The sequence below is a fragment of the Clinocottus analis genome, unplaced genomic scaffold, assembly GCF_023055335.1.
Source record: "Clinocottus analis isolate CAN_PGR_092001 unplaced genomic scaffold, fCliAna1.0.p SCAF_6, whole genome shotgun sequence".
Lineage (NCBI taxonomy): Eukaryota > Metazoa > Chordata > Actinopteri > Perciformes > Cottidae > Clinocottus > Clinocottus analis.
This window is the reverse complement of record NW_027176218.1, coordinates 21,283,639-21,310,997: the sequence shown is the minus strand read 5'-3', so window position 1 is coordinate 21,310,997 and position 27,359 is coordinate 21,283,639. Positions and strand designations below refer to the sequence as shown.

At 42.3% G+C, this 27,359-nt stretch overlaps 1 protein-coding gene across 1 annotated transcript; it reads right to left on the bottom strand.

Moving 5' to 3' along the window:
• Window positions 1–6,343: 6,343 nt before the first annotated feature.
• On the bottom strand, window positions 6,344–25,467 carry trhr2 (thyrotropin releasing hormone receptor 2). Its single transcript, XM_068603801.1, has 6 exons — window positions 25,294–25,467; window positions 20,105–20,818; window positions 14,513–14,645; window positions 13,712–13,863; window positions 13,069–13,192; window positions 6,344–10,826 (listed from the first exon to the last, which is right to left on the bottom strand). Exons 2-6 carry the CDS (start codon window positions 20,485–20,487, stop codon window positions 10,251–10,253), a joined length of 1,368 nt encoding a protein of 455 aa, XP_068459902.1. The 5' UTR covers window positions 20,488–20,818; window positions 25,294–25,467; the 3' UTR covers window positions 6,344–10,250.
• Between the last annotated feature and the right edge of the window lie 1,892 nt (window positions 25,468–27,359).

Sequence of the window (27,359 nt, the reverse complement as noted above, 5' to 3'; positions counted from 1 at the left end):
AGAACAAATAGGCAATCATGATGTCAGGAATCCACATTTGTTGTGTACTTCCTGCAACCTAGAACTCATTCATAGCAAATTATCTCCATCTGAATGTTGAGTTTAAAAAGGGGCAAACCACTTTTCTCTTCGTCACGAATTCATGACACAACCGCAGAGGTTTCTGAGTGGAGCCGGCGTGATGTCATTATTTTGTGGATGGACTACAAAAAAGCGCCACATCTGAGCCGAGGCGTCTCGACTCAGAGGACCGGTCCTCTTCATTAAGGAGGAGCAGTCGGGGCAGTGAGTCGACACCTCCAAGGCAAAGAGATCCAGCTCAGCCCTGCTGAAGAAACACACACACACACACACACAAACTGTGCATTTTAGCAGACAAGCTTCTACTGTCTGTAACTCATCGTGACAGAATTAAGTAGCTGTGGCACTTACAATAAGCCTGTGGAGATTGGAAATGCCAAAGCGTGGCATTTAGATCACTGTCAGTCAGTCCTTCTCTTTCTTTTGCAACCTCACTCCAGACATTTTGTGAACATTCACCCACACAATTTGTCTGCCCTGCTTTTATTTTCCGTCTAATTTCCCCTCTTTAAGCCTCTCTCCTCTGTTTGTCTCTGTGGGTCCACATTTAAGATAAATAATAATAATAATCCTTCATTCCATGGATGTTGACAGACTAACAGCAGCAAAGGGGATAGTTCAATTACAACAAGTGTGAGTTGATAGATAGAGCTACAATCAATGTTTAAACAGTCAAATATATATTATGCCCATCGGAAATATTGATATTGAACAGTTTAATGTTCGTGTAACTATACGCACTGTTTCTGTTTTTCTGTTATTGATGACAATAATTGTGTCGATATAAATAAAGCTACGGAGCATCAAACTATTCAGCACATTGCAAATGGTAAAAAAAAAAAAAAGCCAAATTAAAAATAAGTGCTGATGCTCTCCCTGAGAAGCATCATGAAGTCTGAATGTGTCTATTTCTAGATTATTTACACTCTAACAATGTACGCTCAAGTTTCTCTTCTTTCTGCAGCGTGTCTCTGGCGTCAAGAAAACCCTGTTTTTATACAAGTCATAATCATACTGGCTTGGATTAAAACGTGTACTTTTTTTCTCAATCTTTGCTGTGCAAAGACACCTGTTACGCCGGTTGAGTTCAGTAATTAAAGCAAATAAAATCCAGGGTATTAACAGACTAATTTTACGGTAGTTTTGCCAAAAGCAGCAGCAGAAAGGCCGTCCAACGTTGATACATATTCATAGTGTCAGAATGCTCTGCTTCTCCGTGGCTTTATCCACTAAGCCCCGTCTGCTAGCTGGTGATAGCACAGTGAGAGCAGAAATCAGGGACACTTCTCAATCCCCCATTTCTTTCTCCATCCTCTCTTACCGCCGCTCTGCCGATGCTCAGATTGCTGCTCTCCTGATGTTTAGATTGGGTGGCTCTCATCTGCTCAGCAGTTGGCTGGATGGTTGCTTGGTAATCGCCGGTAGGGGATCGCGGGGCTTGCTTTTGTCTGGAGATTTAAGTAAGCTCAAGAGCGGAGACTTTTTTTTTTGAGAACGACCTCCGGCTATCACCGCCATCGTGTCTTCAGATGGGAACACAGGAGGAGGGCCAAAGAGGCAAGAGAAATGATTTGTCACTTTCGTTGTATTTGATCCTCGTGAGGGTTGTCTGAAGCCGGTGCCAAATGCTCCCACTGTGATCAGGTGCTCCACCGCAATAGCACCCAGAAAGACCCCTGCTGAGGTTTGTTGAACTGGATGTCTCAAAGGAGGAGCTACCGCATGTGGGCAGGAGGAGTGGAGGTTTGGAAATGTGCCAACACTGTGATAAACAGCTTCAAGACTTTGGGGGAAAAACTCAAGGGCCCTATTGTTCGTACGTGGATCAACAAAGTCGATCGAATGTCCTATTATCCAGTTTAAATGACTGATGATTGACATCAAGCTCGCTCGTTTTTTCAAAGGTTGACCCGCCCACACACGGTCTCGTTAATTCTAGCCAGACGTCAGTCCTCAGGATAATTGCGCTCCAGTCAAACGCCAAATTTGTGATGTTCTCTTGCTTCAATGGCGAATAAGATCAGAGAAAGAGCGTCTCTTTTCTCCAGCTGACGAGCAGGAGATGATAATGACTACATATGATGCATTTAAATCCATAATGATGGAAAAGTCTAATGGTGTGTTTACTTAAAAGCGTAGCGAATATTTGCAACACTTCCTGTTGTGAACGCAGCTTAACGCCGCCTCCGCTGGTCGGACTGGAGTCACATAAGCGTCGCAAAACATCAGACAAGTAAATGTGTAAGTGTTGGTAAAATGTATCAGCTGATTTGAAGTCCCTCATCATCCAAATCAATCAGATTATATTTAGTCAATTTATCCAGTAAACCTTCAGTGAACCTGCTCTGGAGCTGTTAAGGGATTTTGATGTTTTGCTACGGTGATTTTTCTCAACTTGCTACGAAGAAACGAAAAGCCTGACATGTGCCATCTTATCCTCAACATTATCTAGCTAACTCAGTAAACTAGGCACAAAAAACAGGGCCCAGGTTAGCTAAAGATATCTACATTAATTGAGCAACATGGCAGGACTGTTTTGGGGGATTTTTGGGGTGTGATTCCAGTGCAAGTTAAACAATTTATGTGGCTTTTATGGCAGAGGCACACACGCTCAAAAAACTGTTTGCTGCACGTTGAGTTGTAGGTTTTCTCTTTGCTAATGTTTCATTTTAATGCTCATCACAACACAACTCTTAAAGGATGGGTTTAGGTCGGTCCACCACTTTGATACAGACTGATTTATCTCAACAGCTGTCAGATGATTTATTTAAGTAACATTTCATGCAGACGTTCATGGTCCCCTGAAGATAAATCCTATGCCTGCGGGGGCCACTGTGGCTCAGAGAGGTAGAGCGGGTCCTTCCTCAATCAGACGTTCAGCGGTTCAGCAGCTCCTCCAGTCTATGTCCAAATATGTCCTCGGGCCAGACCCTTAATCCCCGAATTGCTCCAGGTGATGTGTGAATAAGGGATTAGATGGTCCTGATGGACAGGTGGCACCTTGCATGTGCTGCAGCCACACCAAATGGAGACCAGCAAACAACACAAAACCTCAGTGTGTCAGCCAAGGACGTGTTCTGGTGGTGAAACCACACCTGGCTCATGGCTGACGATCAGCTGACGATCAGCATCCTGGAAGTAAAGAAGAAGAGCGGGACAACAGGACACAGACCCCCTAGTGGAAAGGATGAGTCATCACACCTGGTACACGTCTCAACGTCTACAGATCTGCATTGGCTGACAATTTGGTACAAACATTTATGGTTGAATTGTAATAACTTGTGATTATCTAACCTTTCCTCTAGTGTCAGGGAGGCAAGTAGGCTTTAGATACACTGCAGTGACCACGATCACATATCTATACAACCGTTCATCCTATCCACTTCCCTCTTGGCAGGTGCATGCGGATCCAACATGTTTTTGCAATTCGGACACCCGACACGTTCAATATTAGAAATATTAGATTCAGAAATCAAGTTGTAATCCAAGATTAACTAAAAATCCTCCCGCAAACAGCAAATGTTCACACAGGGCTCAAGTTACATACACGTCTTCAACATGTTTCTACATGTTTACTTTAGTTTTTGCAGCCACTGAATTAGCATAATATGACATGTAGCCCATGTAGCTCCTCTATATCTCAATAATAAAACAATAATACAGTACATGTATCCTATATATATATATATATATATATATATATATATATATATATATATATATATATATATATATATATATATATATATATATATATATATAATTACGGACTTGACTTCCTCATACGGGTTCATGATCATCTCCTGCTCCTCAGCGGAGAAACGGAGGCTGTTCCTCTGAGTTTATTCACCATTGTACTGTCAGAACATCGTGGTGTCGAGCTCGATTATCCCCCCTCTGAAGAAGAACGAGCGCGAGCAAATATCCTGATGACTGACGTCTGGTAGGAATTACTGAGACTGTTTGAGGGCATCAGGCTTCAAGAAACAGAGTCAGCCTGACGTCAATCAGCGGTAATTTAAGCTGCATATTAGGACATTTGATTGACTTTGTTGAACCACGTACGAGGAATGGAACGGGTAAAGAATCCTGCTGCGCAGAAAAATGTGCAATATTCATAGCCTTGTATATATGATGCATGTCTACATTATGCATCAGTTATGCCACGGTGCCACCTGGAATGCTGCAGACGTCAAGAAACAAGGAAGTGTAAAGCATTCCTCCTCCAACTGCATGCTAGCATGTACTGCATGTAATGAATGCTCTAATGATAATGCTATTTGTACATATTAGATATAGAAATATGACCTAAATGTATTAAAATAAATCATGTTTTAATATTACATTACAGTTGAATCTATTTGTGAATAACGGCAAATGAAGTATCAGATTTCTTTTTTTACATTTTCAAGTTTCATTGTCACACATTCTTACAGCTGAGACGTCTCCAGAACACATCGAACAAAAGAAAAGGTGCTTTTTCCATGCTGTTCAATATGCTGATCAATATGTTAGAGAGGTACGGGTTTATCCCCCCAAATGTTTCTTTATTGTAAAGCTTTAAAACACTTTACAAAGTGCTATAATATGTTCTTCTCTAAAATGAGATAAAAAGAGAACCAGCAATGCGATACATTACAGAAACATAGAAGGGATTTATAACATCATTACTATAATTATCATTTATGCATTATGGAGAATTACCTTTAGACATTCAAAATGAAAAAGAAAATCCTTTTTTTTTTTCTGAGAAATTCGACATTGCCAATTATTTTGCTGGAATTGATCTCAATATGAAATGTGGAGTTACTTTTTATGGACATGTGTTGCAACAGGAGTGGTTCCATAATAGAGCTCCTTTGTTCTGTGACATGAGACATAAGAAAAGCACTAAAAGAATGAAATGCATTTTATGCTCTGAAGGAAAGAGAAACTCTGTCTCATCAACGTATTTGTTGCCACATGGGCAACATATCATAGAAAGACATTTTTATGGTTAACTCTATTCAACCAAGTAAAATCAGTTTATAACCAATTCTCATTTACAATGATGACCCTGAGGCAGCAGCACAGTGTCACCCTCCGAAAATGTGTGTTTGTATGTATGTTTTGTTTATTACACGCTGAGATACGCTCACAGCTGGACTGAAATGGGTGTCTGAGCTACTGTACTTGTTGTGGTGACAATGCTCCCTTGGTAGGTTAGTTTAAAGGTGAACAGATGGGTAACCCAGGTGTGTTTACTCTGACTCACGAGTCTCCGCCCCCTCAGCTCCCTCCAGCCGCCGGACGCCAGCGGTCTCTCATCGCACCCCTCGGCCTTCTTTCCACGACCCCGTCTACCTTTTCTATGAATCTATTCAGAGACAATATGAGGCATCGCTCTATCAGTACACAAGGAGAAGACAAAGTTTGCCCTTTAACCTTTTGGAAACAACCATTTTAAGTCCCAGCATGCCCCATTCAGACAATCTTTTGGCATAAAACACGTAATATTTTTCATTTTGAACCGAACGACACAGTTTCTTGACTGAAACTCCTTCCTAACAGGACAAGACTTTGTTTTATTGTGATTTTTGTTGCAGATTCTGATTCTTTAGGTCCTAATCTTTCCATAAAGGTGTCTTATTGACGCTCCAGGAGGCGTTTTTGAGGAATCTGGCTCATATCATGCTGGATGTTCATAGTTATCATCAAAATATCTTGTTTTTTGCAGATATACATTTTTTCCCCAAGACTTTGCTGAACAAATACATACAATAAACACAAGTATTGGGATTAATTTGGGCTTCCTACGACGACTCAAACACAGGGGAAAAGAAAGTTCAAAATTTGGTTCCACAGTTTTCAACTAGTTTAATTATGACTATATGGAATAGCCTTTCATCCATATGGTCTTTAGTTATCTTCCTAAATGACATTGGTTTTGCTCTCAAAATGCAAGAATACATTAGCGTTATACCCGAGCAGTTAAAACTTGCAGTTAAAGTTAAATTGCACAACTTTAGGTTCATGTGACCGTCCATTTTTTTTTTTTTTTACGTAATTATTTTTTATCTGATTGCTTGATTTATTTGATGGAATACGTCGTACGATGCTGGATTACTACAATAATTGATAACCGCGTCCCCAGTTCACAGCTGACGTTACAGTACTGTCACAGTGCAACACAAAGTAACACAAAAGAGTTGTGACTGAGAGACACTTCAACAAATGTCTTTTATTGACTTTTTTCTAAATACTGAAAGAAAAGCCACCGCACATACTATAAAATCACAGCCAATCATCAGAGCGCATTGCATATTTCTAAAAAAACATCAACTAAAACATCATCTTGCTGCAGATAAAGCCACTTTTAAAATCAATACATTTGAAAATCGGTGATTGCAGATAATTTATAACAACAAACTAGCAGCTCTCCAGGGCTAAATAATGACACACACACGCACACACTCACACACACACGCATTCACGCTCGCAGGTCCAAGGCAGTTGAACAATGCTAGTATCAGCCAATTCACACACTCTAGTTATTCTTTATAATAGCAATCGAAGTCTTTTCAAAAGGGTTTTTTTCAAGTATGTCACACAGAAATAAGTGTGTGAGTCACTGTGCTCTGTGTTTTTTTTAATAATTCAATATTGTCATTCCGTCTCATTGTCACAGATTTTTAACCATAGAGGAAAATTGTGTGGTACTTGAATCACATTGTCTACTTTGTGTGTACTCCTCTTTCATACAGATACTTATCATCGTAGTACATAGATCATTATCTGTAAGCAATGCACATAGTACACATCCAGACAAATCAAAACAGAGTGAAATAAAGACTTTAAATACACTGAACATATTCAGTAGCATGCAGTTTCAAAAGAAAAGCTGAACTCATTTTGACAAACCCACAGAGACGTATCGCCCACTTTGTACTTTCACTCAATTTAATGGAGCTTTTGAAATATTTCCGCTCATATTGTTTTTGTTTACCAACAGCATCCATCGACCTCCTTTTCCAATCAAAGATGGCTGCTGTTCTTCAGCTCTGATGAGCAAACGGTACGCTACACATCCAGCTCCACAGGATAGCAACAAGCTAGCAACTAGATGCTAAACATATTGTGATATTTAAAGGACTATAGACATCCTTTTAATGCCAGGGACATTAAAATTATGACGACTGTGTTATCTGGTGACTTTGAATACATCGGTAGTGGCTCTTAGCTTACGGCTGTGAGCTTTTAAACGTGTTGACTGCCACTGTGGCGGCCATTTTAAAGTGACTGAAGTCAAAGCTCTGAGACTCTTCAGGGGGTTTGAGGTTCTGCACGTGAGCCCAGATAACAGCCGGTCATCTCCTGACTTGTGTCTGACGTCACATGCTGGGTTTCTCCACCAGTCCCATACGTCTGGACACTAAATATTGGACCACTTGCTAATGTATTCTACCCGCTCACTAACCGCACACAGATCTTTAGCGGTTGATGCTATTGCAAAGCTAACAAGCTGCCGAACTGCGTGCACAGTCAAACAAAAACCCCTCCTTTGCTGTATCTGAGCCATCAATGTTTACAAACTGCAAATAGGATGCTAATGCCTCATTGCTGTACGTCATTTTATGATATCTTCACATTTTTTAGGCTATTTATTTTCATGAAACATCAGCACTGCTACATTCACATAGCAATTTTTTAAATAAAAGTTCAAATATTCTGTAAATAAACAAGAAACATTGTTTCTCAATAGTAATAAAGCAAACGTTTAAGAGCAGAAAACATCCATTTTGACATCACGTCAAAAGCAACTAGGTCCACAAAATCTGCATGCAGTGCAGTTTAGAAATGACAGAAAACAAACAAAAAACAATCCAATCATAACTTACATATCACCGACTGTACATCATCTTTTACAGTAACCATAAAGAAAGAGAAAGTAACGACAACAAGTTTACATGCAGAGTTTCGTTTGTAAAGTCAGACTTTTTTTTAAAAACTTTTCCTAATTCCCCTTTTGGAAATAATATCTTCAGAGTTCACATTTAACTGACAAGTTGCTAGCTAGATTTAAAACTTATTTTAATAATAAATCGAGTTATTTACACTCACTTTCTCACATTAAAGATAATGCTAATATCACTTAACACATCATAAAAGTGTACGCTAAGGTGCTGAGGTTTGGAATGGTGTTGGGACTCAGGTGGACTGGTGTCAGGCGCTGATTTATTGAACATGGTTTTGGACTTTTGGTAAAGTTTTTCTCTTGTTAAACATCCCCATTTCCTTCACTTCATCACGACTTATCTGTCCTCCGATTCTCCGTTCACCATGGAGGCATCAATTCATCAACTCAAGGTAACGCGGGGTCAGTCGTTGGAATAGTGGGTGAAGTTTTCCTTGAAGCTGAGAAAACAAACACGCTGCGCTCGGCTGCACATTCTGCACTGGACCCACAGCGATGAACGCATTGCCAATCGTCTCCTCTTATCCTGGTTAAGATAGCAAATCAAAGTCTTCCTTTCAAGGTGTGTTCCCTGGCATGAAACGCTATGAGGCGTGCAGCAGCAATCGTTAATGTATTTTCCATGGAGGGAAAATAAGATTTCTTCTGACCCTTGACTTGAGAAGCTAATCAGCAGCACATATTAAAGACCTGCTCTCAATGCAGTGGATATTAACAGGTATGTCATGTAAATCTCTGCGTTCATCCTTCCTGAAGGACTCATAATGAGGGCTCTGGCAGCGCCGAGGCCAGAGGCCGCGGGGTGCCAATGATACACGACGTCAAAGGCACGCGCGCCTTCGCTGTACACCACACATTTCTTCATGCTCATGGTGTCTTTGTCAAGCAGGATAACGCATGGGAGCTGACGGCTCACTCAGAAGAATGACATGTCGGGTCAAAATATGAACATTCAAATGCAATAGCAATATACAGTTTAGGAGAAAATACATCTTTTTTATATTTGGAAGTCTAAAAATATGTCTACATGATGTCTATCCATATGAAAGGAGCAAATAACCAGCAGTCAGTGTATCATGTTAACATATCATGTGACTACATGTTGACATTTAACAGTCAAGAGGTCACCAGGTCAAATCAGCAGACACACTTTGAGACTGTATATACATAAATATACATAAATGATCAGGGTTTATTCTAAATGATTAGATTTCCTTCAGTTTCATGTTTTAATGATATTGATTGATGAGGATGATGATGACACTGTTCATGATAATGATGACGCACATAATGTTTATTATTCAATATTATTGAATTTCTTTTCAACCGGATCAATATTTTAGATTATGATGGTGCATATCTGGCTTAATGCCAAAATAAAAGAAGACTGCGTCTCCAATAAAAATCACATTATATGTCTCTCTGAAGGGATTTACATTGCATGGTAAATTATTTTGAAGAAGCAATAGCAAAGTGTTCCGCTTTGATCCTAAAAACTATTGACGGGATTATGGAAAATGATGAGTTTCAGGCACAGCCTGGGCGTACGCCGGCCCAGGATGTAAAGGCCCACGAGGTTTAGGGGGAAACAACGGAAATACAATTTTGCACAGAGATAAACATAAATCATTCTTGATCTGTGAACGGTAGACACGATGCCGGCAGGGTTTTCACTCCGACACAACCCGCCAGCTGTTTGTCAGGATGACTGACTGACTGGAGGAGAAGGAGCTTCTCCTTTGATGCTCGACTCATTATTAATTTACAGAAACATTATGTGCAATAATCCAACCTCTCGCTTACACACACAGCGAGCGACGCCGTGCTTAACGCGTTTTTATATCACAAAATATTCTACTTCAATCCATATTTGTTGCTGGCTCTCCTCTACACACTTGTATTAATTGGGCTGTCTCGTATCATAATTGACATTTACGTATCATTACAATAACGCAATCATTTCATCATTTAGGGTCGTAAAATGTGACAAAACACATTTTAAACCTCATTTAAAAACCTCAATCAAAGCGTTCAATAAAAAACCTTTTGGTGACGCAATGTCTGCATCACATTTATGTATTAGTCTTGACTGAAAACTTGCACATGAGCAATCTACTGTATGGAAAAGGATCAATTTAATAGTTTTGTTGTTGTTTTTTTCGCATTGAATTTAAGTTTCTCACAAATCTCTCCTCCAATGTGCCGATATGGACGTTTACATGCTCTCCTGCTCATCGCGTGCCGTGAGTCTGTCTGCTGAATGAACTGTCGCATCATCAAATGAAGGCAAAACCACCCCCTCATCACTAGATGGCGTCGTCTCAGCTGGACCCAAACCAAAGCTGGTAGCTGGGCTGATGTCGATGGGATGGTCTGCTTTCTTGCCATTGGCTGTCGCCGTTGTCGGATGACCACTTCCATTCTGCTTTGTGGGCATATCAGTGGCAGTATTCGAGAGGTCTCTGCTTCCGGTGCCATTGCTATTGGCCTGAAAGGCTCGGGGGTCTCGGATGGTGCCGAAGCCCGTCTGGACCATTGACAGCGTCCTCTGGGTTCCCTCTGGCTGTCGGCAGTGGTACAGCCCGCGAAATGCTGAGCGAAACTTCTGAGACATGGCATTGTATATCACAGGGTTTATAGCACTGTTGGCATACATGCATGTCCGGCAGAACAGGAGGAACCAGGCATCCAGATAGGGCGTGGACACAAAAGAGTTGATCAGAACCAAAGTCCGGTAGGGCATCCACAGTAGAGCAAACAGGATCACCACTACTGCCAGCATCTTTGTCACCTGGAGGGAAAAAAGAGACATGCAGCCTGTTGAAAACCCCATCAAACAGATGTGATAGGAACGAGGATTCAGTTTTAAACCTGATGAGATTCTGATTTGACTTTAAATGATGTTGCACAAATTAAGCAGGGTATGCATTAGGACGGGTTTTAATGAAGCTGAAGCGGAAATTCAGTCAGGAAGACACTCTTGACATCTGTTCATTCATAATCTCGGTCTCTAATTCCCCCAGCGATTACTCCATCAGCTGATTGTGGGTGTACTTTAAATTAACCAACCACAAGAGATCTTTTACATTATCTCTCCGCTGCCATAATGAGACCGAAAGCGCTGTGTGACATTTGTAAAAATGCATACTGTAATTATGTGGCAGCAGGATACTTGACTCCGGCATGACAAACAAATCAGATTTCCTTTAGCTTGCAAACAGAGTCCTCAAGAATCCAGCGGATGCACAGCTCAACCCGCCAAAGAATTCACATTTAGCCTCTGATGCTATCGACTCGCCCAGGGAAACAATGACCACGCTTTCCCATCTTTCCTCCTCAACATGCACTTGAGGAGATCACAGACATGAGAGAGTCTCAGAGATTAAAACTATACAATCTCACACCACACTGTATTAATATCTAATCATAAAAGTGCCATTCTTTGGCATACACAAGTTTATCAAACTCCTATCAGATTGAGTTTGCCTATCAAAAGAATGAAAGAGCATGAAGTGCCCATTGAAGAACTGAGAGAGCAAAACCATCTGCGGTATTAAGAAAACTTCAATGTAAATCCTAAATCACATTATGCAAATCTTCTGCTCCTAGATGGAGCCCCTTGAACACACCAGATTAAGATCTTCTCTCTGCTCTCGCAAAAGAGTTCAGTTCCACCCAGGCCGTGTTCCTGCAGAGACACTCACGACGCACACAGTGGCACAGAAACAACCTATACCAAAGGTTGCATGGGAAGGTAAAGCATTTAATAATGTGTTATTGTATGATCTGTGATCTGCAACAACCTGCAGACGCAAGGAAGTCTTTGCAAGGCATCCAGCAGTCATGAAGTAAAAATGTTTTTCTGCAGAGACATTGTTTAAAGTGATTAGCCATCAGAGCACAAGTGTTGGAGCATAAGTGTTGGAGCATAAGTGACCGGCCTACTATACATACATTGAAACCTTAAAGTTGAAAAAACACATGGTTCTATATAAATAATGTCAAAAATTAGTCTTTTAAAAGGCCTCACTCGTAGTTATAAGCAGGGGTTAGCAGGTGAAGGGTATTAGGCACGGGTTAGCAGGTGAAGGGTATTAGGCAGGGGTTAGCAGGTGAAGGGTAGGGAGCAAAAGCGATTAATCAGTCGACCTCTAATTGAAGCTGCTTTCTGTGTAGATTCCTATCTTTGTAAATTAAATTGTTGATTCATGCTAATTCTATTCTAATCAGACTGTATTTATATGTATGAATCCCGGACAAGGTCAAAACTCCTTTAAGGTCTATAATTCTTTACACTCTTGATCATTTAAGTTAATTCCTAAATGTTATAAACAAAAGTTCTGGCCAGATCTTGATTGAACCTAGAAGAGGAACACACCTTTACAGCGATTCAGTCATAAATTCGCGGGAGTAGTACATTTATTGGGTAATCTCTTGTTAATTTTCTTTTCGAGAATATGAAAAATCTATGTTTAGTACTATGGTTTTCAATTACTACTTTTTAAAGACTACAATGTGGACAAAAAACTACTCCCTTCTGGACTAAAGATGACGTTGATGTAACCCTTCTGAGTGGCTTATGAAGGAAGATGCTTTCAAGTCCAAAAAGCCTGAGAGAAGGTATTCTACATCTGGAGCATAGAGAGCCCGGAGAGAGAGGGCTTTCTCAGTAAGAAGGTTGTTTGACTGCTCAGCCTGCGGAAAAGAAGCCATTACCACCGCAGTTGCCTTCAGGGCCTTATAACAGGCAGGAGAGCGGGCCGATAAGAGGCCACTTTTCTGAGGCAATGGGCAGCAGGGGCATCATCACCATGCTGTAAAGAGGGATTCACGGCCTCTATATTCCCAGCAGATCACACACACACACAGCCAAAGACGTGACCGAGGTCAAATGTGACTAAAGCTATCGCACTGCAATTACTTGATAGATAAAACAAGATGTAACAGCAAGAAAGGAGAGCGCAAAAGGGGTCAATATAAAAGGGGAGGAGGTGGCGGATGGGGGGGGGGGGGGTGTTGGATGAAGCAGAAACCTGTTTCCTGGAGGACAGTGCGCTCTTTGGCCGAGCCTGGCGACCTCCCTTCCCCGCTTCTGAGGCTTCCCTGCAGCTCCGCCGCAGTGTGGTGGTGCTGGTGTCACAATGGTTGGGCAGAGGGCTGGAGGGACACAAGCAGCATGTCAGGTTGGTTGGTTTGGTGTCTTGATTCATATTTAACTGTTAGGCGGTGGTTTGATTTAACATGTGCTGTGTTTTCTTTCTTTAACAGGTCTCGAAATCCTGAAAAAAAGGCAGGTAAAGGTCATCAATCTTTCATCTAAACCAAATTTTCAACTCTATGCAAGCTGAGGAAGAGACATCCTGACTTGTCCCCAAGGGTCATCGTCCCAAACCACTGGAGTCTTTCATTGCAGCTGTTAGACACCCGTCTATTGTAAGATCATGCCTAGAGTTTGTATTGCAGGCTTTTTGATACAAATACCCAACTTTAAAAAGGTCAAGTTGACGAAATAAATACCCAGTGACATCATCCGGCTTCTCTCAGCCTCAACAAAGTGCTTTCAGAGCCACAGAAGACAATGTACAAAGTGTTTATGATGAATAAACTGATGCATTGCATGCATGCAATTGGTAGGGAAACAAATCGTATTAATATCGTAAGACCTTTTTCAGGTACCTGAGGTAGAGGACCCGTGCTATCAAGCCGTACAGCACGATGGCGAGGAGCAGCGGAATGACGTAGAAAATGGCAAAGTCGATGAGGTAGATAGGCAGGTAGAGCTCCCGTTTCACCTTGTAGCCACACTGCACATGCCCGTCCTGGCTGACCTGGATGTCACACAGTTATCACAGCACACACTGAAATACAACTCTGTGCTGAGACGCACAACAATGCATGATAATCTTTCACATCTCAACACACTGATGCTACTCTCAGAAATGGCACAGGGCTCTTAAAAAGCTTTTCACATTCCCAAGGCAGTTGAACCAGCGTACAGACAAAAGAGGCTTGGTAAACACAAATGTTTTGTGCCTCATGTACTCGACAGTCCCTGTGAAGGGTACTATTCATTTAAATAGCCTATAAGTGTGTTCAAATAGCAATCTAGCCATGTAAGAAGATTGCAATTTGAATACACTTTTAGGCTATTTAAATATGCATATATAACATTAGTTTTGGGTCACTCTGCTAGCCTTTATCTTTTACAGGGTTGCGAGGGGCTGGAGCCAATCCCGGCCGTCATTGGGTGAGAGGCGGGGTATACGCTGGACAAGTCGCCTATCACAGGTCTTACTCACGCAGACAGACACCCATTACCGCTCACAGGCAATTTAGAGTAAGCAATTAGCCTGATTTGCATGTCTTCGGACTGTGGCAGGAAAGTCGGACACCCTGGAGAAAGAAAACTCTCGCAGAAGAACCAATCAGCGGGTTTAAACTCAAAACCCTTTTTGCACAGTGTATTATTTATCTAACCTGAATGTCCACCAGGAAAAACCACAGCATGCAGTAGACACAGGTGAAGATCCAAACCCCGGTAATGATCCGCTTGGCCCGGGACACTGTGCACACCGTCTGAGCCTTCATTGGATGGCAGATAGCAATGTACCTGCATGCAAAGAGGAAATGGTGGGTTCAAACACAACCATGGTTGTCAATGTTTTAACTGCCAACAATCTGTTGTTAGCATCTTCATTCGCCAATGTATTGAAAATATAGGAGGAAACTATTGGTCCGATTATTTGTACGAGGGTTTATTTCCTGCACTGGTCACACCAAGAGAAGGAAAAAAGGCTTATGTGATATATGAAGAACCTTAACGACGTAGAATCGACTCTTTTCACAGTGTATCGTGTTTTTTTCTTTCTTGTATTCAAAAGAGATCATGGGAGAAATAATATGTTGGGAAAAGGCACATTTCTCTCGTTTCAACTTGTGTTGCTGCAGACGTTACATTCATTTAACATTGAATTTGTGGCTCGTTGAAAGTGATGCTAATCCTTTATTAACCATAAAACACTAACGCCAGGTGATTTTTAATGCCATGTTTCGTTGACAATTCCCACATTTTTCATCAAATTCTTTGCCTTTTTTTGAAAAGTATTTTTTAATCAGGTACATTATATCGGGTATAATATAGCCAACTATTTGTGACGTTAGTGTTCTAGGGTTAATTCCAATTATTCTCTGCATTTACACATCCTTATAATTAAGCTGTGTGCTGCCGTGAAGCACTGGGGCTTCAGTGTCTTGCTCAAGGCGTTAAGACGTTATTGTTATCTTGAAAAGATATTCAGTGCAAAACATAAATTGCAACCACAATAAGATATCTCCTTTGCCAAAATATTAGTTATTTAACTTTATTGCCATTGTTCGAACAAAGTGATTGCACATTTTATGTGTTTTTGTCGGATGGAGAAACAACCGTTGCTCTGAGGCCCACAACATTTTGCTATCCGCCCTGCTTTAATGCTGCGTTCACACCAAAAGAGTTGCAAAGTATTTGCCCGAGTATATTACATTTAAAGTCAATGCACAGATGCGAATGGTTGCGAAAAAGCACATTTTTCACCGGGCGGCGTGAATGAGGCGAAAAAGTTGTGCTAAAATATGCTTTTACGCCTGTAGCTGAATTCAACATGGCTGCCGGTCCGCCTGAAGGAGGCTGGTAGCGGCTTCATTCAGACACTTTTTCCTGGAGTCGAAACTGTGTGCGACTACGGATAATGTTATGAACCCAGACCCAGTTTGTGGTATTTCCACAACATGTAGAAAGCAGAACTAGTGGTTGTTTCAATAGTGAATGGCAGCGCTGGAAGCAGCAGTCATCCAGACGCAGTTCCTGGAGGAGTCGGTGAAATTCACCGAGCTTTGTGCGGCTACGGATGATGTTATAAACCCGAGCGCGAGGGCGTTTGATGTTCCCACGTTTGCGGTATTTCCACAAGTATAGCGCTGAAATAGTTATTAATGTTCTATAGTCGGTAGCGGAAATGAAAACTGTTTTACAAGAACGTGACCGGGTCAGTTTAGGTTAGCTCGTGAGGCTATGTGCTGCTAACTACTGGAACGTAACCGGGTCAGTTTAGGTTAGCTAGTGAGGCTATGTGCTGCTAACTACTGGAACGTGACCGGGTCAGTTTAGGTTAGCTAGTGAGGCTATGTGCTGCTAACTACTGGAACGTGACGGGGTCAGTTTAGGTTAGCCGGTGAGGCTATGTGCTGCTAACTACTGGAACGTGACGGGGTCAGTTTAGGTTAGCCGGTGAGGCTATGTGCTGCTAACTACTGGAACGTGACGGGGTCAGTTTAGGTTAGCTAGTGAGGCTATGTGCTGCTAACTACTGGAACGTGACCGGGTCATTTAGGTTAGCTAGTGAGGCTATGTGCTGCTAACTACTGGAACGTGACAGGGTCAGTTTAGGTTAGCTAGTGAGGCTATGTGCTGGTCACTTGGGGTAGCGGGGCTCAAGCCACGCCCCCTTTCCACCGTGACTGGTTGCGAAAAAGCAAATTAATCACATAAAGTGAAAGGCGAAAAAGCATTGAGAAAATTTGCAATTGTTTTGGCGTGAACGCACCATGACAGAACAGCGGACCAAAATCCGGCGAGTGCCACAAACCCCGGCATCTGCACGATGGACAACACCTTCATCTATCTGTGGTACGACAGAGTGGTCAGCAGCCTCCACTTTTCCACGATGTCAAAAACACAAAGGGAATAGCAGCATTTTCCAATTATCATGGAATTTGCCAAAATGAGGCTTCAATTCATGAAAACCTGGGTTTTCACGGCCATTCAAATAGAAATTCACTGCAAGTAAGGTATGAACAGAAAACACTTCAAGACCTCAGCCCTGATCCTGCACTCAATGTTTTAAGAGCTTAACAACAAAAGCCCGATTGGCCTCCGCATGTAGAATACAAGGCCCGAGAGAGATAACTTGGGCGATGGTTCATTCAAACTTAGCAATAAACAGCGAATAGTATTTTCTTACTTTATTTTTAAAAAATGAAATGTTTTTATAACATTTAATAACTTTTGAAAAACTTTCTGTGATTAAAAAAAGTGCAATGCTGCATTACATCAAAATAAATTTCGAATATTTTCCGAAGATTTTTGTATTCATCCACCACATGCTTAGACACTAAGATCAACCAGACTGTGTGAACGTAGTCTATTCTCTGGACTACGCACGTGGAGATCAGTGAGGGAGAACACTGAAATGGCCGAGCCAGTGATGGGGTCCGTGAACGCTCCATCTGCCTGTCTAACTACTGGAACGTGACCGGGTCAGTTTAGGTTAGCTAGTGATGCTATGTGCTGCTAACTACTGGAATGTGACCAGGTCAGTTTAGGTTAGGTAGTGACGCTATGTGCTGCTAACTACTGGAACGTGACCGGGTCAGTTTAGGTTAGCTAATGAGGCTATGTGCTGCTAACTACTGGAACGTGATGGGTCAGTTTAGGTTAGCTAGTGAGGCTATGTGTTGGTAACTACTGGAACGTGACCGGGTCAGTTTAGGTTAGCTAGTGAGGCTATGTGCTGCTAACTACTGGAATGTGACCGGGTCAGTTTAGGTTAGCTAGTGAGGCTATGTGCTGCTAACTACTGGAAGGAGGGAAACAGTGACACAATGTCTGTGTTCACAGACAGGCAGATGGAGCGTTCACGGACCCCATCACTGGCTCGGACATTTCAGTGTTCTCTCTTACTGATCTCTACTGGTCAGTTTAGGTTAGCTAGTAAGGCTACGTGCTGCTAACTACTGGAACTTGACTGGGTCAGTTTAGGTTAGCTAGTAAGACTATGTGCTGCTAACTACTGGAACGTGACCGGGTCAGTTTAGGTTAGCTAGTGAGGCTATGTGCTGCTAACTACTGGAACGTGACCGGGTCAGTTTAGGTTAGCCGGTGAGGCTATGTGCTGCTAACTACTTAAACGTGACCGGGTCAGTTTAGGTTAGCTAGTAAGGCTATGTGCTGCTAACTACTGGAACGTGACCAGGTCAGTTTAGGTTAGCTAGTGAGGCTATGTGCTGCTAACTACTGGAATATGACCGGGTCAGTTTAGGTTAGCCGGTGAGGCTATGTGCTGCTAACTACTGGAACGTGACCGGGTCAGTTTAGGTTAGCTAGTGACGCTATGTGCTGCTAACTACTGGAACGTGACCGGGTCAGTTTAGGTTAGCTAGTGAGGCTATGTGCTGCTAACTTTATTTTAAAAAAATGAAATGTTTTTATAACATTTAATAACTTTTGAAAAACTTTCTGTGATTAAAAAAAAGTGCAATGCTGCATTACAAAATATATAATTAAATTTCGAATATTTTCCAAAGATTTTTGTATTCATCCACCACATGCTTAGACACCAAGATCAACCAGACTGTGTGAACGTAGTCTATTCTCTGGAGATCAGTGAGAGAGAACACTGAAATGTCCGAGCCAGTGATGGGGTCCGTGAACGCTCCACCTGCCTGTCTGTGAACACAGACATTGTGTCACTGTTTCCCTCCTGCCTCCATGAGGGGAGACAGACGATGGAGCCTTTACCGGGCTGTATCGGGCGAGGTGTCGAGGTGTATAGCATTCATGAATAGAAACAGCACTGCCACCAGCTGTTACCACTTAAACTGTGTCTGTGTGTGCGTGTTTGAGTCCGTGAGGCATCACATGCAGTTCGGGCCGAATTCAATCAGACGTCATGGGACGCAAGGGCGGTTTGAGGGAGGGGGGGGGGGGGAGGGGGCGTGTTCTCTTGGAATAATGAGAAATGTCTTTACTGCAATGTAACTGAGCCACAGCTGTGGCTCGTGGGACGCGTCCTCGTCCTGCGACCGCAATGTTCACGGCTCCATCCCTCATAGTTTGGATGTTGAAGTGTCCATGAGCAACACACTGACACTGCCTCATGGCAGCACACTGCTCCTTCATCACGGATGGGTTAAATGCATCCCAAGGGGATTAATACAGGATACGTTATGCTTTCTAGTTCAGTAGGCAGTCACTGTGTGTGATGTACAACCATCTTTAACGTCTCTCACATGACTTCAGAAGATTCATAGAGAAATCTAATTTGTTGTAGATGAAGCAAATTTGGAGATATCGTTCTGGATTTCTGCTGCCAGCTGGATACAGTGAAGGTGAAAGGACTTTTGGTTTAGACGGAAGAACTTCTTGATAGAGGACAGATCCAATTAAAACCATAGGGATTCGTAACTGGGGTACACTTCTTTTTTTTAAAAGGTGGATTGTTTCAAGATAACTTTAGTGATTAATCCAGAACAAAACCATTTGCTTTAACCTCCATTGTATTGGTGCAGAGGAACATTTTAGATCCAAGTTTATGAACATGCAGACCACCCAAAAGTAGCCAACTACGATGGAAACTACTAATACTGCAAATAATTAAAAAACATGTAGTTTTTTGTTATTTGGATGATGTAATTTGCATAATTTACAACGGTTGAGCCCATATGATGCCCCTATCAGCAGGACATCGTCTGTCTGGGCCTTCAAAACTATTACAAGCAACCTTCAAAATATACATCCATTGTTACGCAACACTAAGGTTTGGTTAGGTTTAGGAAAGAGAGCGATGCTTTCTACTGACAGTTGAGGGCTTTGTCACTTGAAACATGTTGTTTTGAGGAAGTTGTTGATCGAGTGTTGCTGTTCTTCTTGGGAGGACTCCAGAGGTGACAGATGTAAATGTAACACAGATGTGACCAATTATTTTCACTAAGACTTTGATATTTGACCTGCAAAACACAAAGATGTGCAAGAAGCATCAAAAAGGTATCGTCCTTGAATATGAACTGTCAGCAATGTGTTGGCAGTAGTTTCTGTAAAAGAAATTAAATTGTTAGATGAAAACAAGCCGAGAGACTATTGGTTTGCATCAGATGACATCACCGACCATCCCATCGTGAACATTGTTTACGAGTAGAGCATCAGTTAAACTCGTGTCCTCTGTGACTGAAAGCATTCTCCTGTAAAAGTAAAATGAACGCCACAACAGCACAATCCAGCAAAAGTTGTAGTTGTAATTGTTCGTCCATCCTCACCTCTCCACGGTGAAGGCCGTGATGGAGCAGGACGACACGTTGATGCCCAGGTACTGAAGGTAGGTGATGCCCAGACAGCCGGCGTGGCCGAAAACCCACGTGCCCGTCAGACTGTCCGACACGTTGGGCAGCCCGGCCGCCACCAGCACCGTCAGGTCGGCGATGGCCAGGCTGACCAGGTAGCAGTTGGTGGGCGTCCTCATGTGACGGCTGGTGAGGACCACGAGCACCACCATGATGTTGCCCACGATGCCCACGCCGCACACCAGCAGGACCAGAAACACCGACACGGTCTTGTACTCCAGCGAGTCGGAGACGGCGTCGCTGGGACTCAGGGAGATGTTGGTCGGGGTGTCGAGTCTGGAGCTCCCGTTGTCGCTCATGTCTGCAGTTTGTCGTCGTACACACCGAGTGTTCGCTAACCACAGGCGATGTTCACTTGATTAAAGGGATAAGGGGCAGTGGTAGTTCTCCTTCCTTTAAAGCGTTAACTCTTATTTAAGGTAGCATTGTGTTGGCTGTTTAATTGAGTTATCACTTTGGAGGACGTAAGAGATGTTAATTTGTTTTTTACAAGTCTTTAATTACTGCGATAGGGACAGAAGCACTGTGCATGCTCTCCCATCTTTGATGCTTCCTTCTGTCCTTCACTTTTGCCTCCATTTAACTCTTTAATAACACGTTGAACTTCCACTCAGGGCTCCAATGAGTCACCTAGAAATAGAAAAAGTTCCATTAATTGGACCAACAGGGAATTGAAACAACAATAACCTTTCAATTGGCCTTGGATGTTTTATATGTCAAACACACTTTAACAGATCTCTCCCTCTGGTGGTTGAAACAAAGCGGGGGATGGAACAAAGCAAGCTGCTGGTTTCAAATGGCAATGAGATGCAGCGGCTGCATGTAAGATAGACATCAGCAGTCAGTTCAGTTTTCTCTGGAAATGTTTGGAGATTATGAGACATTGTGTGAACAAAGCGGACATTTTGTCCAGTGGGTGGTGCTAGAGCGACGCTCAAAGGTTTCATCCTCTGGTGAGTACACTATGAGCATTACTTTTTATATATTTCATGTATTTGGCTGGATCACGATGCTGAAGAAAAGGCACAGCACAGGATTCAGTGTTAGGATTCCTTCTCTCTGGGTCATAAAACTAACATGATATAAATTATAAACATAATTGGTTTACCTGCATTCCCATCTGGTGACTGCAGCAAAGCCAAATGCATCAACACAGTGCTGCAGTATTTAGATTGCATTTGTTTTCCATTCATCAAGGACAGGATTTGTAATCTGTCATTTCCCCTTTCAACATGCATCTGGGTACGATTAGGGGGGACCAGGTTGTGAAAAACATATCAAACCGGTTTGATATTAAGCCACAAGATCGAGCCGATAAACCAAACTGCCCTCAGGTCGTCCTTCATTTAGAGCGTGTCTGTCAAACTCATTGTAGTTCAGGGGCCAGACCAGTAAAACCAGAGTTGTACTTTTCCTCTGTCAACCATATTAGTCCACATTCTGTTTGTGGTATTTGTGTGCAGTGTCAGATAAAGAGCAGCATTAGTAATTATGTTTAATATGTGTAAAATTAGATCGCTGTGCCGGCGGCTGCGTGGGATTGTTTCTTGAATGAATCAAACGTTTCCACTAACTCAGCAGCGCCGTGAAGTCCAAAAGTAAAACCTGTGAAGACGCCATTACTGGATGTATGATGACGAAACCGACGAGTTCCATTTCATCAAGAGAGTTGATTTAATAAAAACAGACTGAATAATTCATTCAATTTAAAGAGCGTTTTGTTGGGGATGGGACTCGAAGCCTTCAAGGAAACCACTGGTCCAACTGGTATTACTGGTATTACTGGTCTATAGAGCCTCATATTGGTATAGGCTGACATTTGGAGCGCATTTTGGCAGAGAAAGAAATCTGAACGGCATCAGTAAGAACTCCGTTCATGGCTGGACGGAGGAATGACTCTTTAAATTCAAGTTATCACAGGCGGATGCTATCGTTGCCTTGGCTACGACAGTGTTTTGGGCCACTTACCTTTTGGTCTGAATTCTGTTTGTGGGAAGGGGGCGGGACATTTCCAATGCATGCAATACTTGGTCGACCAATCACAACAGAGGGGGCTCGCTGACCAATCGGTGTTGACTGGCTCCGTCCCTCCTGCTCTCAAACTGGCCTCAGTCACACCTTTTCTAATCAAAAAGCCGGCCTGGACCCTGACAGCCCCGACAACTACACATCCACCTCTAATCTCCCTTTTCCATCTGAAATACTGGAACACACCAACTCTAAACCCACCTGGCTCCAACCGACTGTATGAAGCATTTCAATCCGGATTCACATCTCATCATGTAACAGAAACTGCTGTAATCACCTTGATGACATCTCCCTTAACATCCTCATCCTGCTGGACCTTTGACACCATCAACCACTCCACCCTCCTCTCCCCTCTGGAGTCCTCCCTCCACATTACTGGCACAGCCGTCTACTGGTTCAAGTCATACTTATCCGACCGCCAACAGTTAGTATTATCATCAATAAATCTAAGTCTGACACCGCTCCAGTCCCTCAAGGTGTCTCGTCCTCTACATCTCCACCAAATCCATCACACCTACTACCTACAGCCACCGTGCGCAACTTCCTCACAGATATAAAAACCTGGATGCAAGCCAACTTCCTCAAACTCAACAGCGACAAATCGGCCCCAAAACGCTCAACAAATCCCGGGCGAACGAGACACAGGTGGAAACTATGAGGGCGGGGCTTGCAATCGCACATGAGGCTGGTACACGAGGAGGGAGGAGTCTGGAACGGGAGACAAGGTGATTGACAGCCAACACAACAGAAACAGACAGTGGACATTCCCCCAGGAGGTCTGGGCGTAACACTTCCTGTCACATCACAAAAAGAAACGCCGTCTTTCATCTTAAAAACGTCGCCCGTCGACGCCCCTCCCCTTCCTCTACAGCCGCTGGAACACTCGTGCTTATCTTCATCACCTCTGGACTGGACTGCTGACCCAGCGTCCTCGTCACCTCACAGGCTGTTTTCTCAAATTTAGTTTTTTCTCCGACTCTCTCTAAGGTTTTTACACATAAATCATTCATAGTGGGATTTATAGAACATTTTACCTCAAAACACAGACATTCATTCCTCTATTTTTGAAGGCTGTTTTTGGATTCATGGAGTAATAAAAACATATATTAAATATTTCAAAACTGTCTTTTATGTTCTGGAAAAAATATGGAAATTGTAAACTCGTAATATAGAAATAATTGTCTTAATGTTAGTAATCCGACGTGGACGTCGTTTTATGGCGATATGAGAGATGAAACGGTCGCCGGGGCGTCTTTAATAAGATTACATGTGGCTCGGCATTAATGGGCAATATTTAAATGAGCCATTCTGGTGCTGAGCATGCAGTGTAATACATAACCTCTAATACGGCACTCCAGGCTCAAACACACTCAATGAGAGCATAAAGATTATTTTAACAGAATATTGGGGCAAAACATGTCCCTCATAACGCGCTTATGATGCCTCCTAGTGCATTTCTGGTAAAGTTACAGCCCAAAGTTCCTGTGCAGCTAAATCATTTGGGATTAAAGCAATTTGTTTTTACTTTAAATAGTTTATCAGGACAATGTGGCAATCTTTTTTCTTTTTTTTTCAAGAATCCTGAGGTTTGTTTTGAGGTTTCACGTCGCACAATAAGCTCTTCGGGGCATCGGTTGCTCTTCGCCTCACCTGCCAGCCCGGCCGCTCACACACACGCTGACCTTCTCTCCGGAGGGCTGCCTCCAGTAAATTGAGGTGCACGCAAACATGAAAAGTCATTTAGTTGCAATATTCTGCCATTAATCAGACGGCGTGCGCTCTCCATTCCCTTGCACACACACACACGCACACACACACACGCACACCCACACACACATGCACTGAGTGAAGCCGCTCTCCTGCACAGTTCTGACTATCCATCATGCTGGACTGAGTGAGGAGCCCCACGAACTCCGTTCAGCCGGAGGCCTCCTTGCTCGACTGCAGTTTACATACATGCATACAGCCATAAAGGAGCATAAACATATTGATGAATTTTGTCTGACAGGAATGGTTTACCGTTCTGCGAAGCATCAAGCACGAATCTGTAAGATTAATATCATCACCTTGAGGTTGCCAGACAACCAGCGGAGTAATATATATATATTTATATATATATATATATATATATATATATATATATATATATATATATATATATATATATATATATATATATATATATATAACATCTTTTGAAAATGTGTTTTTTTGGTTTATTAATATCCACCTGCTATGGCTCAGTAGTTAACACATCATCTTGTGCAAAGACATAAAAATACAATCACAGCATGAAATGCCCACAAAATATGAAATGAATAAACTTTAGCAGATAGACAATCATAATTTAATATAACAAGGCGGGGTGGGGTGAATCAGATGTTAGATGGGGGGGGGGGGGGGAGCATGCCTCCCCAGGCCCCCCGCTGGACACGCCCCTGCTTTATGCATGGCACCAAACCCACAGGTGTCCATGAGTGAAGCACTGTGCATGTGGCAGGCAGCAGACGCTGAAGCAGAGGGAAGGAACCAGCGGAGCTGAGCTCCACCACCGCATGAGACAAATGTCAATAACATAAAGCGCTTGATAGTGAGAGTTGGAGACAATATTTTTGATAGACAACAAAGTGGATAATTGCCGTGAAACATGGTGAGGAATAAGCAACATAACTGTTCACACATGACAGGAATGAAATCTGGATGGATGTGTGAGTTCCCCGTGACAACAACTTGTATTTACAGATCTGAAAATGATCTGAAAAAAAGATTGGTTTTTATTTTAAAATCATTTACATTCCCCTTTCTTCATGTACACTTTGTTAGACAGTGGGCTAATGACGACAGCCAATAGATATCCTGAATGATATCAATATACCATCTTGTAAAAAAATAATACCAGCAGTAAAAATAAATAATGTCTAACCACTACATACACTATTGTTAGTAATATATATATATATATATATATATATATATATATATATATATATATATATATATATATATATATATATATATATATATATATAACTTCAAACTCTCCTTGTTCATTTGCAGGTGGAGATATGTGGACTCACCTTGGCATCATGTCAGCTTCCTGCTGGATCTTCTTCCAGTGTCTCTCTTCACAGATGAAGATGCGTTATTGTTTCCCTCGAGCTCGCGCCGTGCAGGTGGCTGGTTAAGCAGGTCTCCGCGTGGCCACGCTGTGGTCTGCATGCTGTACAACACAGTGCGCACACCGCTGAGGCTGTCACACACACACACACACACACACACACACACACACACACACACACCAACGAGGGAAGCCGCACGTGTGCCTTCAAAATAAAAGCGCGATGGCTTCATGCTGATCGCTGAATGGAGGATATCTTCATCTCCCTTTTTTAGCCTGTTGGTGGGCAGACACAGATAATAAGGTTGTGATTTAATAAAAAACCTAACAATAAAGGACAAAATCGAAAACAAGATACTATTTCATGTTATATTTATTTCATTATTTACAGTATAGGTGTGGTTACTTTATTGCAGTGGTTCTTAAACTTTTCTGTCACGCTCCACTTTGGAGGAATCAAAATGTTCGAGCCCCACCGCCCCGACAACATGGGAACAAAATGGTCCAACTTTCAGAGACTCCTCCATCCGTGTTTTTTTAATTAATAGATTAAAGAAAATGTAAATCCCTTTCAAGTGAACCAGATTGCTCCATCTGACAAAAACTAATAACATGTGCAATCACTTTGTTAAAACAATGTGAATAAAGTTATACATGTGCAAAAAATAACTCATATTTGGCAAAAAGATGACCAAGGAAGCCGGTTGGATCCCTGTTTTCTCCCCATAGTTTCATGTTGAAGTGTCCTTGAGCAAGGCACTGAGGCCCCAGAGCTTCACAGCAGCACAAAGCTGCTTCATCACTAAGGATGGTGACATGCAGAGAATAATCCCCCCACTGTGGGGTTAATAAAGGATTCTTAAAAAAATAATCTTTTTTTTTTTTTAAGAATCTGCATTCCCCCCGTGACCCACCTGTGATACCTCCACGCCCCACGAGAGGGTTGCGCATCACAGTTTGAGAACCACATGATAAAAGTACTCAGATTCCAGGTCAGCGCTGTTATAATTAGAATTTGTTCACCTGCTGGAACAAAACTGGTTTTCTAGCTCTTTGTTCTGCACCGTGGTGCAACATACCTGCGTCTGGAGGGGAGACGCTGGACCTCCCTGTGCAAATGGTGGGAGTCCTCCTTTAAAATGGAGCCGGCTATCCTTCCAGCTGTCTGCTGTACAGGGACTCTGGACTAAGTTGTGTCTCACCAATCAGCCCGCTGGACCATTTCACAATCTGATGCAGAGAGCTTCTGCTCTTTAGAGACAGGTCTCCAAACCACGACACCAGAGAAAAAGATCAAAATGGATTCAATAAAAGCACACTAAAATAAGATCATCATCATTGTGTTAATGTGGAAGTAGAACAGTTTCCTTAAACGAAGCAAAAGCCGGTGCCCCTCCTTGCGCACGGCTTCACGGTTAGGTAGCAGTTTAGCTAGCTGGATGTAGCATTAAGTTGTTTTTACTTGGTCTCTCCGTGCTTTGTACCTTCACTGCTCAATGATTGTAAAACTGCTGCCCACTTGCCTCCAGCGACATAGTTGATATGAAAGTCATCATGCTACAAGGCCGCAGCGGCAGCGGTACACAAACACGCGGCTGCCGCACATTCATTCTGCTGCGTTGATTTGATTGGGAATGTCCGTTCTCTTTCATTATTACTTCTATGTTCAACACAGGAACTTGTGGTCCTCTCCCATTTAATGTAGGTCATGATAAAAGCCTGTAGCATCTTTTCAGTGTTTTATTGGTGCAAAAATTAGGCTTTTTGTTAGGTACATATGTGTTTGTCTGTATTTGAAAAAAAAAAAAAACGTGGCTGCAAGAGGTTTCATGAAAATGGAAAATATAACCATGGCAGCATGTGTCATGGTTATATTTAGATCTTCCTCCAATTTCCATCTCAGTTCTATCCATTGTTGTTGTTAAACATGTATCATCGTTGGGCAGGCAGGGTATACTTCTATCCATTAGTTTGATAAGGCTCTCCTTACTTGCATTTTGTGAACATAATTGGAGTCAATTTGTT

Bases quoted from the DNA above. Each gene is read 5' to 3' on its own strand.
- trhr2 (XM_068603801.1), bottom strand. From the start codon at position 20,487: ATGAGCGACAACGGGAGCTCCAGACTCGACACCCCGACCAACATCTCC. The intron at 14,646-20,104 runs GTGAGGATGGAC...CTTTGCATGCAG, and splicing joins ACGGCCTTCACCGTGGAGAG to GTACATTGCTATCTGCCATC. The intron at 13,864-14,512 runs GTTAGATAAATA...TGTGACATCCAG, and splicing joins TTTTCCTGGTGGACATTCAG to GTCAGCCAGGACGGGCATGT.